The 14,489-nt window shown below is 43.1% G+C and overlaps 1 protein-coding gene across 1 annotated transcript; it reads right to left on the bottom strand.

The window, feature by feature from the left end:
• Positions 1-4,265: 4,265 nt before the first annotated feature.
• On the bottom strand, positions 4,266-11,394 carry LOC126106851 (uncharacterized). The gene is made up of 2 exons (XM_049913245.1): positions 11,074-11,394; positions 4,266-4,565 (listed from the first exon to the last, which is right to left on the bottom strand). The coding sequence occupies exons 1-2, from the start codon at positions 11,378-11,380 to the stop codon at positions 4,354-4,356; spliced, it is 519 nt and encodes a 172-aa protein (XP_049769202.1). The 5' UTR covers positions 11,381-11,394; the 3' UTR covers positions 4,266-4,353.
• Positions 11,395-14,489: the final 3,095 nt, after the last annotated feature.

The raw sequence follows: 14,489 nt of genomic DNA, 5'->3' as shown, positions 1-14,489 counted from the left end.
CATATGTTGTTCAAAGTCGTTTTTATACTCTCCTCCCTCCTTGAAGACGTATTTATAAAAAACTATATGAACCATGCTAATGTTCTTGTCTTGAACGCTGGAAATGCTTTGACGTCCATGTACATTACTTCGTCGAGAGAGTCGCTGATAGCAATCGCTGACTTAAATTTTATCCATTTCCACAGACTTGTAATTCTGGAGAACCGTAGTGTTCGTTGTTGGCAGTGTCAACCAATCCACAGTACTGGCAGTACATATGACGAGTCAGATTTATTCTATTGCATCCCACAGCTGTTGGGATTAACTTGAACGTATGGATTTTACTGCAGAATTAGACCCGACTGTCTTCCAGTTTAGGTCTTTGTGTTCTCTTGTTTTGCTGCAGGACGTGGAAGTTTTTCTCCAATTGTTTCGATTATTTACTTCATCGTATAGAATTGAATATCTTCCCTAAAGTATATGTTGCGGCTGGCATGGCTTGGATCATGTTTGCTGACATCCTCCTGATTGATTGACTGATTTTTGGGAGGGGACCAAGCAGAGCGGTCACCGCTCCCATCGGATTAGGGAAGGAAGTCGCCTGTATTGTTTCAAAGGAAACATTCCAGCATTTACCTGAAGCGAATTACGGAAATCAGGGGAAACCTAAATCAGGATGGCCGGACGCGGGTTTGAACCGTCGTCCTCCCGAATGCGAGGTCAGTGAGCTGACCACTGCGCCACCTCGCTAGGTCACATCCTTCTGTCACCTGTATTTTCTGCCACGTTGCCCTGTCCAACCTTTAGATGCTGGTAATTTGAGGGCATTTAAGAGGTTATTCCCTACAAGAGCTACACACTTCACCTCACAATCTGATAAGGCCAGGCCGCCTTCTTTCAGATATTTCGTCAGCTGATCCACGGTTGCCCAACACAACATACCTTTCCACATGAACCAGTCTATGTACTTCTTCACTTGTGTGATATATTTTCTATCGATAGGTACGATTTGTGCAACATTACACATTTCACATTCAGTCCGTTGAATGATGTTTAATTTTCTTGTGCTATTCGTTATCAGTGCACCAAACACGATATTGCACTACGATTTTCTAAATAGATAATATGCTCGAGTATAGATTTAAGTGTCAGGAAGTCGTTTCTGAAAGTGTTTGTATGGAGTGAAATATGGACGATAAATAGTTTGGACAGGAAGAGAATAGAAGCATTCGAAATGTGGTGCTACAGAAGAATGCTGAAGGTTAGATGGGTAGATCACATAACTAATGTGGAGGTATTGAATAGAATTGGGGAGAAGAGGAGTTTGTGTCACAACTTGACTAGAAGAAGGTATCGGTTGATAGAACATTTTCTAGGGCATCAAGAGCTCACCAATTTAGTACTGGAGGGCAGAGTGGAGGGTAAAAATCGTAGAGGGAGACCAAGAGATGAATACACTTAGCAGATTCAGAAGGATGTAGGTTGCAGTAGGTACTGGGAGATGAAGAAGCTTGCACAGGATTGAGTAGCATAGAGAGTTGCATCAAACCAGTCTCAGAACTGAAGACCACAACAACAACATATTTTATTGGTGGCACGGACTTCTTCAGATCTAAAATACGCAGAGTAGGAAAGCTGTCACCAGTATCAGGTGGTGCACATTATCAAAACTGTAGAGCGGCGTGGTCTCGGGCGCCTTGCCACGGTTCGCGCGGCTCCCCCCGTCGGATGTTCGAGTCCTCTCTCGGGCACGGATGTGTCTGTTCTCCTTAGTTTAAGTTAGATTAAGCAGTGTGTAAGCCTAGAGACCGATGACCTCAACAGTTTGGTCCCATAGAAACTTGCCACAAATTAAAAAAAAATTAAATAATATAAAAATAAAAAAATAAAAATTGTAGATTTCCAGATGCCTATTTCAGCCACATCAATCAAATATGTACTGTAGACTGTGTATTGTTTAGAAAATTTAGGTAAGTTAAAAAATACAGTGTTAAAGTTTGTTGAGAAACATCTTAAATGAGCAGTTAAGCGTGTTGTTATTAAAATAACTATTTCACACCATACAGAGCCAAAGGCCTCGCCGCAGTAGTAACACTGGTTTCCGTCAGCTCACGGAAGTTAAGTGACACAAAGCTTGGCTAGCACTTGGATGGGTGCCCTGATGGCAAGCTGGGTGCACTCAGTGATTGCGAGGTCAATGAGGACCTACTTGATTGAGAAGCAGTGGCTCCAGTCACGAAAACGGGCAGCGGATTGAGGAGCGGAGTGCTAACAACACACCCCTCCATAGACGCATCTAGTGACGCCACTCAGTGAGGACGACACGGCGGTCGGTGGGTACCGTTTAGCCCTCACATCTATATCTACATCTACATTGATACTCCGCAAATCACATTCAAGTGCCTGGCAGAGGGTTCTTTGAGCCACCTTCACAATATTTCTCTATTATTCGACTCTCGAACACCGCGCGGAAAAAACGCCCAAATCTTTCCGTGCAAGTTCGGATTTCCCTCATTTTATTATGACGGTTGTTTCTCCCCATGTACATCGGCGTCAGCAAAATACATTCGTATTCGGAGGATAAATTTGGTGATTGAAACTTCGTGAAAAGATCCCGCCGCAACGAGAAATGCCTATGTTTTAATGGCGTTCACCCTAAATCCAGTATCATGTCCGTGACACTCTTTTCCCTATTTCTCGATAATGCAAAACGTGCTGCCCTTCTCTAAACTCCGTTAACCCTATCTTGTAAAAATCCCACACCGCGCAGCAGGACTCCAAACGCTAATGGACAAGCCTAGCGTAGGCAGTATTTTTGTGCATTTGTTGCATCTCCTAAGTGTTCTGCCAATGAAACGGAGTCATTAGTTCGCCTTGCCCACAACATTCTCTATGTGTTCTTTTCAGTTTAAGCTGTTTGTAATTGTTATTTTCTAAGTATTTAATTGAATTTGAGGCCTTTAGATTTTATTATCTTGTAACCGAAGTTAAACGGATTTCTTTTAGTACTCATGCGGACGCCCTCACACTTTTCATTACTTAGCGTCAACTGCCAATTTTCGCCCCATTCAGATATCTTTTTCTAAATCGTTTTGCAATTTGTCGGTCTTCTGATGACTTTACTTTACTATAATTGACAGCATAATCTGGAAACAACCTTAGTCGACTGCTCAGATTGTCTCCTTAATAGTTTATATACAAAAGAAACAGCAGAGGGCCTATAACACTACCTTGGGGAACGCCAGAAATCACTTCCTTTTCAGTGGATGATTTTCCGTCAGTTACTACGAACTGTGACCACTCTGACAGGAAATCACGAATCGTAGTCACATAACTGAGACGATAATCCATAAGCACGCAATTTCCTTACAAGCCGCTTGTGTGGCACAGTGTCATAATACTAGAAGAACGGAATCAATCTGAAGTCCCTTGCCAGTAGCACTCAAGATTTAGTGTGTGTACAGAACTAGTTGTGTTTCACAAGAACGACGTTTTCTATATCCGTGATGTCTTTGTGTCAATAGATCGTTCTCTTCGAGGTAATTCCTAATTTTCGAACAGAATATATGTTCCAAAACCCTGCTGAATATCGACGTTAATAATATAGACCTGTAATTTAGTCGATTACTCGTACTACCTTTCTTGAGTATTCATGTGATCTGTGCAACTTTCCAGTCTTTGGGCACTGATATTTCGTCGAGCGAAGGGTTGTATATGATCGTTAAGTATGGAGCTATTGTACCAGCATACTCAGAAAGGAACGTAACTGGTTTACAGTCGGGACCGGAAGTCGTGTGATTTAAGTTGCTTTATTACTCCGAGGATATCTACTTCTAAGTTACTCATGTTGGCAGCTGTTCTTCATTCGAATTCTGGAATGATTACTTCGTCTTCTTTGGTTAAGGAAGGCTGTGTTCAGTAACTCTTGTTTAGGAGCACTGTCTTCGATTGTATTTTCATTGTTATCGCGCAGAGAAGGCATTGATTGTGTGTTGCCGCTAACACACTTTTCATACGACCAGTATCCCTTTGGATTTTCTGCTAGGTTTCGAGACGAACATTCGTTCTGGAATCTATTATAAGCATATCGCATTGAAGTCCGTGCTAAATATTGAGCTTCTGTAAGAGATCACGAGCCAAAGCCTTTTCGTATGGAGTTAAGTTTATTATGTCATGCTGAGACTTTCAAACCACAGGAAAGGATAAACAATTCGAGTGAATAATTACAACAGTGTAATCTCAATATGTTTATTATTGCTTTTACAGCAGAGGACACATTACATCATTGTCTAGAAGTGTAACAGTGTGCCATACAGCACTTTAATACTGAGTCACAACTTGTCTTAACCGTTGTGTTTAAATTGTCCCACGGCGTCAATACGGGACTGGGATGTATTGCTTTGATGAATACCCATTAGGCTTGCTGCTGTCTTTGTCCTTAGATTGTTCAGAAGGCCTGGCAGAATGGCTCTCGCCGTAAGTGGTGCCAGCATTAATGCGCTCACACACGCCAGAGCGACCGCAGACGAGGTCGGGGGCACACTGCGTGTTCTCAGGTGGTGACGCGTCACACCTTGCGTGCTCCCCTGCACAGGACAAAGGAAAATGCGTGTCAGGTGTCACCTTAACTGGCGTGAAAGCAAGACACAGCAATTATTTTTATTTGCTCATACTAAATTTACAGTGTTAAACGTCTGTCTTTCAATATATGCACTGAAGCGCCAAAGAAACTGGTATAGGCATGCCTATTCAAATACAGAGATATGCAAACAGGCAGAATACGGCGCTGAGGGCGGCAACGCCTGTATAAGACAAGAAGTGTCTGGCACAGTTGTTAGCTCCGTTCCTGCTGCTGCAATGGCAGGTTATCAAGATTTAAGGGAGTTTGAACGTGGTGTTATAATCGGCGAACGAGCGATGGGACACAGTATCGCCGAGGTAGAGGTGAAGTGGGGATTTTCTAGTATGAGCATTTCACGAGTGTACCGTGAACATCAGAACTCCGGTAAAACATCAAATCTCCGACATCGCTGCGGCCGGAAAAGGACCCTGCAAGAACAAGACCAACGACAACTGAAGAAAATCGTTCAACGTGGTGGAAGTGCAACACTTCTGCAAATTGCTGCAGATTTCAATGCCGGGCCATCAACAAGTGTCAGCGTGCGAACCATTCAACGAAACATCATCGATGTGGGCTTTCAGATCTGAAGGCCCACTCTTGTATACTTGATGACTGCACGACACAAAGCTTTATGCATTACCTGGGCCCGTCAACACCGACATTGGGCTGTTGATGAATGAAAACATGTTGCCTGGTCGGACAAGTCTTGTTCCAAATTGTATCGAGCGGATGGACGTGTACAGGTATGGATGAAACCTCATGAATCCATGTGAGCAGGGGACTGTTCAAGCTGGTGGAGGCTCTGTAATGGTGAGGGGCATGTGCAGTATGAGTAATACGGGACCCCTGATACGCCTAGATACTACTCTGACAGGTGATACGTATGTAATCATCCTGTCTGATCACCTGCGTCTGTTCACGTCCATCGTGCATTCCAACAGACTGGGGCAATTCCTGCAGGACAATGCGACACCCCACACGTCCAGAACGGCTACAGAGTGGCTACAGGAACACTCTTCTGAGTTTAAACACTTCCGCTGGCCATCAGACTCCCCAGACATGGCCGTTATTGCGAATACCTAGGATGTCTTGCAAAGTCCTGTTCAGATCTCCCCCCCTCCCCCTTCGTACGCTTACGGATTTATGGACAGCCCTGCAGGATTGATGGTGTCAGTTCCCTCCAGCACTACTTCAGACATTACTCGAGTCCACGTCACGTCGTGTTGCGGCAATTCTGCTTGCTTGCTGGGCCCTACACGATATGAGGCAGGTGTACCAGTTTCTTTGGATCTTCAGTGTACTCTCACACATTAACAAAATCATACCAGATGTACATATTGTTTCAGGAGTAATAGTGAATTTTTTAGGAGTTCATAGTATAGACTAATTCGAATAAAGCGCTCTAAGTAACCTGTGTCCATTTTCTGTTGGAGATACAGCTGTTAGAATGGAACCCAAGCAGATATATACAGAGATTGTGAAAGGAAAATGGTTAAGTTCAAAGTTGATTTTCACAAATTCCACCTCTGCCTTCAATCCACTTTCAAATTCTCTTGACAATACCATGAGTTGTGGCGTTGTTTTACGAGAGCAGCTATATTCGTAATCTGAACGTTCAATTTGTCTCTTCTGTTCACTTCTTCTGCGTGAGCTGCACAATATAGCTACCCCCATAGTCAAAAATCTCAAGAAGGAAGGTCTAGGCATCTTCGTGGCAAACAACGTGACCATTTCTGCCTATGCGTATTGCAAAGGATGTTGTGTTTAGAATGACTATTAGAATGAGCAGGTGCCCCGTCATACTGGAAAACATCCCCACACTTGTAGCCTAAAGAGCGTCTCCTGATACTAATAGAAGCTTGTTTTCTAGAGAAGTAATGCAGTGGGCAACCTAGTACATATTGTTTACCAACTATCTGCCTCACTTTGTTCGCATCACATGACCAAATCATTGACCTAGTGATATCATTGACATCAGTGGGAAGCTACGCTCCATTTGCACTTCCTTGCCCCTTAAAAAGTAAAGAGCCAACCAAAAGAATCCAGTATGATGGAACTAATCCAATGTCGAAAGTTAAAAAACGTTCTTCCCGTACACTATCTTCACTCATCCAAAAAATCGAGGAGGAGGGTACTAGTTCAATTGTGCTTTACACCTCACCCTCCTCTCCTTATATCCGGCTAATCACAGTGAGGTGTTAAAAATTAAACAGTTAATCAGATATCCAATGTGGGGAAACTAGATCAGTTATGTTTTTTGCCACCCTAAGGCTCCTCCCACTCCTCTTTCCAGCCAATCCGAGTGCAGTATTAAATTGATGTGCAAACATGACACCATGTTTCTGGAGGTAGCATGAGAGCTCAGTTGTTTTCGAGATAATGTTTCATGGAAATATGTAAGAGAAAGATGATGCTGCATGCCTGGAAACTGGTGCAGATAAGAAATTCTGGTGCTAATCTCCTTCCCACCACTTCATCTTCAGAGGACTTTAACGGTCATATACTTCTGGATAAGGCTAATACATTGGCCTAAAGTCTATACTGCATAGAAGATGATTGTAAATAATGTAGATACCTGAAAATTACAAACTGTAGATTGTAGTGTGACGTCAGCATCATCTTTCTCGTGATTCTCATGCTCTCATTACCTTGGTGCAGATTTAGTGATAGATTGTAGTTGCTCAGGCAGTGAAAACCCTCCAACACTGATTATGATTATAACTTAACAAATGTCATTAATAAGCTGTTAGGAGATTTTTCCATAGGCGTTAGGCGTTAGGCATTATCTGTCATGCATTAGGCATTAGCTGTTATGCATTATGGATTATCCATTAGGAATTATGCATTAGGTATTAGGCTTCATGTGTTGGGTGTTACTGCGTCTTAAATAGTATTCAAACGCCAGATGGATACTAGCTAATGGATCATACATAGTATTATCTCACTGGGGGCTGTAAGTTAGATCTTCAGCAGTGCTTTAGACAATTTAACGTTGTGTGCATGTTAATAAGCTAAGCAGACAAATTGGGTGCAGAAGTATTTAATCAGCTTGCACAGCGTCTCGAACTTTTGGTGATTTTCGGATTTGAAGTTATTATTGATGCAGTTTAAGCTGCAAGACAGCCCTGCCGTAGTGCTCATATGTGACTAATTTTTATGTATGTAGATTAATTTAATGCAACATATTTAAACCGAACTACTGTTGACTACTAATCTATAATTTATTCAAATACAGCTAATAAGTAAGCTGTATTTATTTTAATAAGTAACACAACCAATTTAGATGCAGGAATATTTAATTTGAAGTTCTGTTGTGTTTGCAGAATGTGAGAAATCTTACATATAATAAAATTTTGTTTTGATATTTATCTCATTTTGATATTATTTTCCTAGAGATCTTTTAATATGATAAAAATGTAAGCTACCTGTATTTTAATAAATACATACAATTTAGAAGAGGTAATATATTTTTGGAGGTCCATAGATCTTCTAAGTGTGGCATGCTTATCGAACTTTCTTGGGCAGTTTTACTGTAAACAAGTGCTGCTTGACCTAAAAGTTTTATCTGTAGTGCCAATATGCAAGCCATATGCATTTCAAAGGTAATACGAACAGTTTAGACGCTGGAATATTTTATTTGAAGCTTTACTGTGCTTGCAAAGTGTGTTAAATCATACATACAACACAATAAAAGATAACAATTGTATTTATTTTCGAGTATCCGACTCTACCATTGTGTCTGGAAATGTCACATCTCTGTCTCAGTCTTTGGTCACCTTGTGGGTGTGAATAAACAAAACGTCGTGCTGCAGTTTAAGTGATATATTGTAATAAAAAGCCTTCTCCCTTCCTCAAATCAAAGTCATGAAAAGACCTTCCCCTTTCTTTCACAATTTGGTGCTTGCTCTCCTTGTTTTTCTTTTGGTTATGTTGTGTGCGTTTGCACAACACATGTTTTTGTTAGATGATGGTGTTATTTAATAGTTGATTGTGAAAAGTATAATGTATAAATGTTTAGAGAGCCTTGGTGCCATAGTTCTTATTGATAGATATTGCAACTTTGTTGAAAGTTATTATTGTACAGAACCTCTGCAAGCTCTGAGTCATCTGGAATAAAAGTAGTAATTCTCAATCAATATCATCGATTATATTTTTATATTTCTTTGTTTAAATTTCTATCGCATTTGCATGTAATTTATTCTGGTTCATTTTAAATCCAGATGTTGCACTGAACGTGCGTATTGAAGCAAAATTCAACTGACACACACCGATCAGACAGAACTTTATGACTACTAACTTACTTTAGATATAAGCGTCTATCTATAGATAGCAGCGTCACCTGACGAGGAATGACTGCAAGTCAGACACACGTGCGGCGTATGTAGTATCAGTGAGCGTGCCAACGGTGTACAGAATGCGAAAGATGTGCAATCCATCTGAGTTTGACCCCTGGCAGATTGTGATGGCCTGGGGGCTCCGCGTGAGCATTTCGGAAACTAAACGACTTGTCGCGTGTTCGAGAATTGCTGTGGTGAGTGTCTTCAACATGTGGCGAAACCAAGGTGAAAACACGTCCAGACGTCATGTGATTGGGCAGCGACCCCTCATTACAGATGTCAGATGACGTAGGGTGAGCACACTGGTAAAACACGACAGGCGAGGAACTGTCATGGAGCTAAGTCAGACATCGATGCTGCGCAAGTGTGTCTGAATACACAGTGCACCGAGCATTCTTAACGATGGGCCTCCGCAGCCGATGACCCATGCATGTGCCAATGTTAACACCATGACACTGGCAACTACGACTGAAATAAGCACATGACCCTCGGCACTGGACACTGGCGCAGTAGCAGAGTGTTGCATGGTCTGATGAATCCCAATGCTTTCTTCGTGATGGTGATGGGAGGTCGCTAAACCGTCGCCTTCCAGGGAAACAGCTCCTTAACACCTGTACTGCAGGACAGAGACAAGCTGGTGGCAGCGGCTACATTATGCTCTGCAGAACTTTCACATGGGCATCAGCGGATCCAGTGAATGCTTAAGATACCATGATGGCCAAGGAGAATCATACACTGATTGCAGACCACGTACACCTCTTCATAAATATCAAGTTTCCTGACGGCATTTTTCAACAAGATAATGTGCCATGTCACAAAGCCAGGAGTGTGGCGGACTGGTTCGAGGAACACAGTGGCGAGTTCCATTTGATGTGCTGGCCCAGCAGCTAGCTAGATTTGAACCTGATCGAACACATTTGGGATGTGATTACTACATCTGATGTGACAGTGGGCCTAATCACATAATGCATCTTCTTGCCATTCTGCTGCAGAGCTCTTGTTTGTTGAAAAATATTCCTCCTGTCTACAGTGTTATGCTCCTCTACTACCATGAGCTTTCGTTCTTGATATAGAAAGCTGTGAGTACATTCTGTGATGGATATTTGCAACAAACTTGTCCAATTCTTCTTTGTTCAATGCCAGCAATGTACAAGAGAATGACAAAATTATGTTGCCAGGTGCATGACATCGTCAGATCATTCGAAAAAAGAATTTGTTCATACATATTAGTTGTAACATCATGCAGTGCATGATGCCACAGAATCTGTATAACTGGCAACCGAGAGTGGGTCTGAGGGCATGCATCAGTACTCAGCAGTACATGCATGCACACTTTGTGCAAACTACAGTCACCCCTCACTCCGATGAAAAGTGTGAACAGAGCAGTCATAGCAGTTGTGCTCTAACTGTGTAACTTTCACTCCCACAAAAGCACGAATACAGCAACTACAGCAATTTAGTGCTGGACAACACGTGACAACACATATGGAAATTTTTAAAAAATTAATATTATTGGCTGCTAATGGTGGCTGCTGGGATGTGGGGGTGGGGCATCGGCTCAGAGTGGGCCCACCCGCCTCTTTCTGTGGCCCTGGCACCTAGCCATATGCACTGACACTGATGGCATGATTCCTGGAATGGCCTTGAAGATAATAATACGCTGATGCTGATATCAGTGAATTGTGGCATGCACAGTATTGTCTCTGCTGTAATATGACACTGCAGATGAGAAAGTGCTGATGCTGATGTCAGCACTTTTCTACCCAGAAACTGCAGTGACCCACTATTGACTTGTCACATACTTGCGATGAAAAAACGGAAGTTCTTCAGGACCATTGTTTAGCCAGCTGGTGCAAGTCTTTTAACTGAAGGTCATTTCGATGACTTGACTTCCCCAATAATTCTATTGTGGTAGAGGACTTAAAGTTTGATATGGAGTGTGAACCACGTGTTATTGCTGGCACATTGTAACATCACACTGAGGTGGAGGCTAGGTTGAAAGCCGAGTGAAATAATAAGTGGCTTGCCCAGAATTCAATCCCACGATCTTTTAGTGTACAGGCACATGCTTTACCACTAGACCACCAGGCCTGACTGCAGTGACAATATGACAAGAACGGGTAGTGCAGTACTCACGCAGGAAGACGAAGCAAACTTTGCAGCACCCACACTTCTCGATCATCCCCGAGTGGCAGACCTCTGGTGGTGCGGCGCACCTGACCCTGCTGCAGTACTTGTTGCTCCTGCGCAGGCATTGTACGATGGGCACATCGTTGCTGGCGAGCGCGCCCTCACTGCTGTTGTTCCAGTCCACCTCATATGTCTGCAGTTCTGCCACTGTCCGCCAGGTGGCTGCCAGCAGCAGCAGTGACGCACCTCCCAGCACCATCTGCAGGCACTGCAAGACAGCCACATCTGCTATAAATCCTCTCCTAAGATACATATTATTTGCCTTTTTTCCTGCCCTCTTTACTGTTTGTAATAGATATACCATATATATAGCGTTATTTATAAATACCTCCACAGTTTCAGAAGGTTACTGCACAAAAACTACAAGATGTGCAGTAAATGACACACATCAGTGGATAGAGAGAGTACTTCTCCAAGGTTCTATTCACAAAACTCACCACGGGATAAGCAGAAAGTGCGTCATTCGGTAGCATGCATGCCAGAACAGTGCATATAATGGAGCGATGCGTGCGCTTATGTCCTTGAATTTGTAAAACTGAGTTACTTCTGACATTTGAACAACGATTTAAACTATTATCAATTAAAATCTTTGACAAACAAATGAAACCACAGGTGGTACATAGAGTTGCCAACTTCTACAACATCGCTATATGGGTTACCTACGGCAAATCTAAATTTTTACGTTATTCCACTGTTATTTTATTAAGGGGGAGGAGGTAGGGGACATGCGCAATGTACTAAGCAGAACAGTTGCGTTGATCAGTTTACTGTAAAATTGTGTATTAAAAATTTTGAATATAAATGGTACATTGTTGTTTAAACATTCTAAATGTTAAAAATAGAACATTAACATATGTTATATCATCATGAAGCTAATCTCTGTCAGTGTCTTCCTTATCTATTCAATTTGCCTTAGTCAACAGTTTCTTGTCATTCTTAACAATTTCAGAAAATTTCTATCACTTGTAATTATAAGTCAATTGGTATTGACTTGAGCCACACATGGATATTTCCTCTCTCATCTTTCTAGATGACCACAGAGAATTTTTACTTGCACAAAGGATGAATGACACATTATTATTTAGAAGTTAATCGTACTCGTAAAACAAAAAAGCGATATCGAGCGTCAACTGTTGACCATTGATATCTATTGCCTACACAGAACAGCTCTTAATTTCGAGCTGCTGTTATAATTGGCTTGTTTAAAACAGCATTGTTCACTTTGTCACGACCTTTCAAACTTTGGTGTATTGTTTCCTAATACATAGACCGAAATGTTTAAGTTACTTTGGCAACTGACGCGCTGCATCTTAAATAGAGCAAATTCAAAGTTTCCAGAATGAGATTTTCACTCTGCAGCGGAGTGTGCGCTGATAAGAAACTTCCTGGCAGATTAAAACTGTGTGCCCGACCGAGACTCGAACTCGGGACCTTTGCCTTTCGCGGGCAAGTGCTCTACCAACTGAGCTACCGAAGCACGACTCACGTCCGGTACTCACAGCTTTACTTCTGCCAGTACCTCGTCTCCTACCTTCCAAACTTTACAGAAGCTCTCCTGCGAACCTTGCAGAACTAGCACTCCTGAAAGAAAGGATATTGCGGAGACATGGCTTAGCCACAGCCTGGGGGATGTTTCCAGAATGAGATTTTCACTCTGCAGCGGAGTGTGCGCTGATAAGAAACTTCCTGGCAGATTAAAACTGTGTGCCCGACCGAGACTCGAACTCGGGACCTTTGCCTTTCGCGGGCAAGTGCTCTACCAACTGAGCTACCGAAGCACGACTCACGTCCGGTACTCACAGCTTTACTTCTGTCAGTACCTCGTCTCCTACCTTCCAAACTTTACAGAAGCTCTCCTGCGAACCTTGCAGAACTAGCACTCCTGAAAGAAAGGATATTGCGGAGACATGGCTTAGCCACAGCCTGGGGGATGTTTCCAGAATGAGATTTTCACTCTGCAGCGGAGTGTGCGCTGATAAGAAACTTCCTGGCAGATTAAAACTGTGTGCCCGACCGAGACTCGAACTCGGGACCTTTGCCTTTCGCGGGCAAGTGCTCTACCAACTGAGCTACCGAAGCACGACTCACGTCCGGTACTCACAGCTTTACTTCTGCCAGTACCTCGTCTCCTACCTTCGAAACTTTACAGAAGCTCTCCTGCGAACCTTGCAGAACTAGCACTCCTGAAAGAAAGGATATTGCGGAGACATGGCTTCTGGAAACATCCCCCAGGCTGTGGCTAAGCCATGTCTCCGCAATATCCTTTCTTTCAGGAGTGCTAGTTCTGCAAGGTTCGCAGGAGAGCGCATTCCGGCTTTCGCTGTCGCCGCGGTCGGACGTGCTAGCTGTTTGCTCCGCGTCGCCGGTGTCGTTGCCAGTGTTTACTGTTTGCCGTTGTGTGTTTCTGTGTTCCGAGTGATTTACGTGCATTGTATTTTTTTTTGTGGTCGTCCTTTTCGTCAGCAACTTGCCGATCTTGTACGGGATTCGGACTTGACCGGATTCCATACAGCTGCAGCGCCATGTCTACCACCATCCGGAAAAACACCCTGGTTTTTGGCTTTGACAAGGATACCCGCCGAGTTCAACCGACCGCCCTCGAGATTCACGACTGGCTAACCGAGGTAATAGGCATCACTTCTGATTCTGTGCACACCACCCAGCTAGATTCTGATCGTTATTGCGTGTTTGTCAAGTTTCTCAGTCCAGTAGCAGTTGATCGACTTATTGAAAAAATCGGCAAACAAGTCCCTTTTGTTCATCGCGACGGCACCACTAGTATGGTTACTGTAACACGTGCCGATACATCGATTCAGACAGTTAGAGTACTTAACTTGCCCATAGAGATTGACAATGCTAAAATTAAAGATGCACTATCTAAGTTTGGTGAGGTTAAAGAAATTGTCAACGAAAAGTGGTCGTCTCGCTACAAATTACAATGTTTCAATGGGATTAGATCTGTGGACATGGAAGTAAAAATGAACATTCCTTCTCACATCACGGTTGACGGTTATAAGGCTCACATTATATATTCTGGTCAAGCCCCCACCTGCCATATCTGCAATGAACTAGGCCATCTTCGCCAGGACTGCCCCCGCCGAGTTTTTGTCTTAAAAAATAATCTCCAGCCGCGGCGTAGATTAACACTTAACGAGGTAATGGCAGTAGATACTTCTGGTTCTTCTGCAGACCCTGATGTTGATGCTCCCCAGGCAACTACCTCCGAGACCCCGCCCATAACTGCTGATGCGTTTCCACCACTCGTAGGACGGCAAACTGCTGCGCCAGTTTGTCTTGAAAGTGAATCTCAGCAAAAGAAAAGGCCGCTGGAACGTAGTGATGAGCAGTCAGATGAGGAAGTA

The sequence above is a fragment of the Schistocerca cancellata genome, chromosome 10 (assembly GCF_023864275.1).
Source record: "Schistocerca cancellata isolate TAMUIC-IGC-003103 chromosome 10, iqSchCanc2.1, whole genome shotgun sequence".
Lineage (NCBI taxonomy): Eukaryota > Metazoa > Arthropoda > Insecta > Orthoptera > Acrididae > Schistocerca > Schistocerca cancellata.
The sequence above is the reverse complement of the archived record's forward strand: the minus strand, read 5'-3'. Positions and strand labels throughout refer to the sequence as shown.

Excerpts from the sequence above, each read along its gene's own strand:
- LOC126106851 (XM_049913245.1), bottom strand. The coding sequence starts at position 11,380 with ATGTATCTTAGGAGAGGATTTATAGCAGATGTGGCTGTCTTGCAGTGC. Across the intron at positions 4,566-11,073 it reads AGTTTGCTTCGTCTTCCTGC|GGGAGCACGCAAGGTGTGAC; the intron begins GTGAGTACTGCA and ends TGTCCTGTGCAG.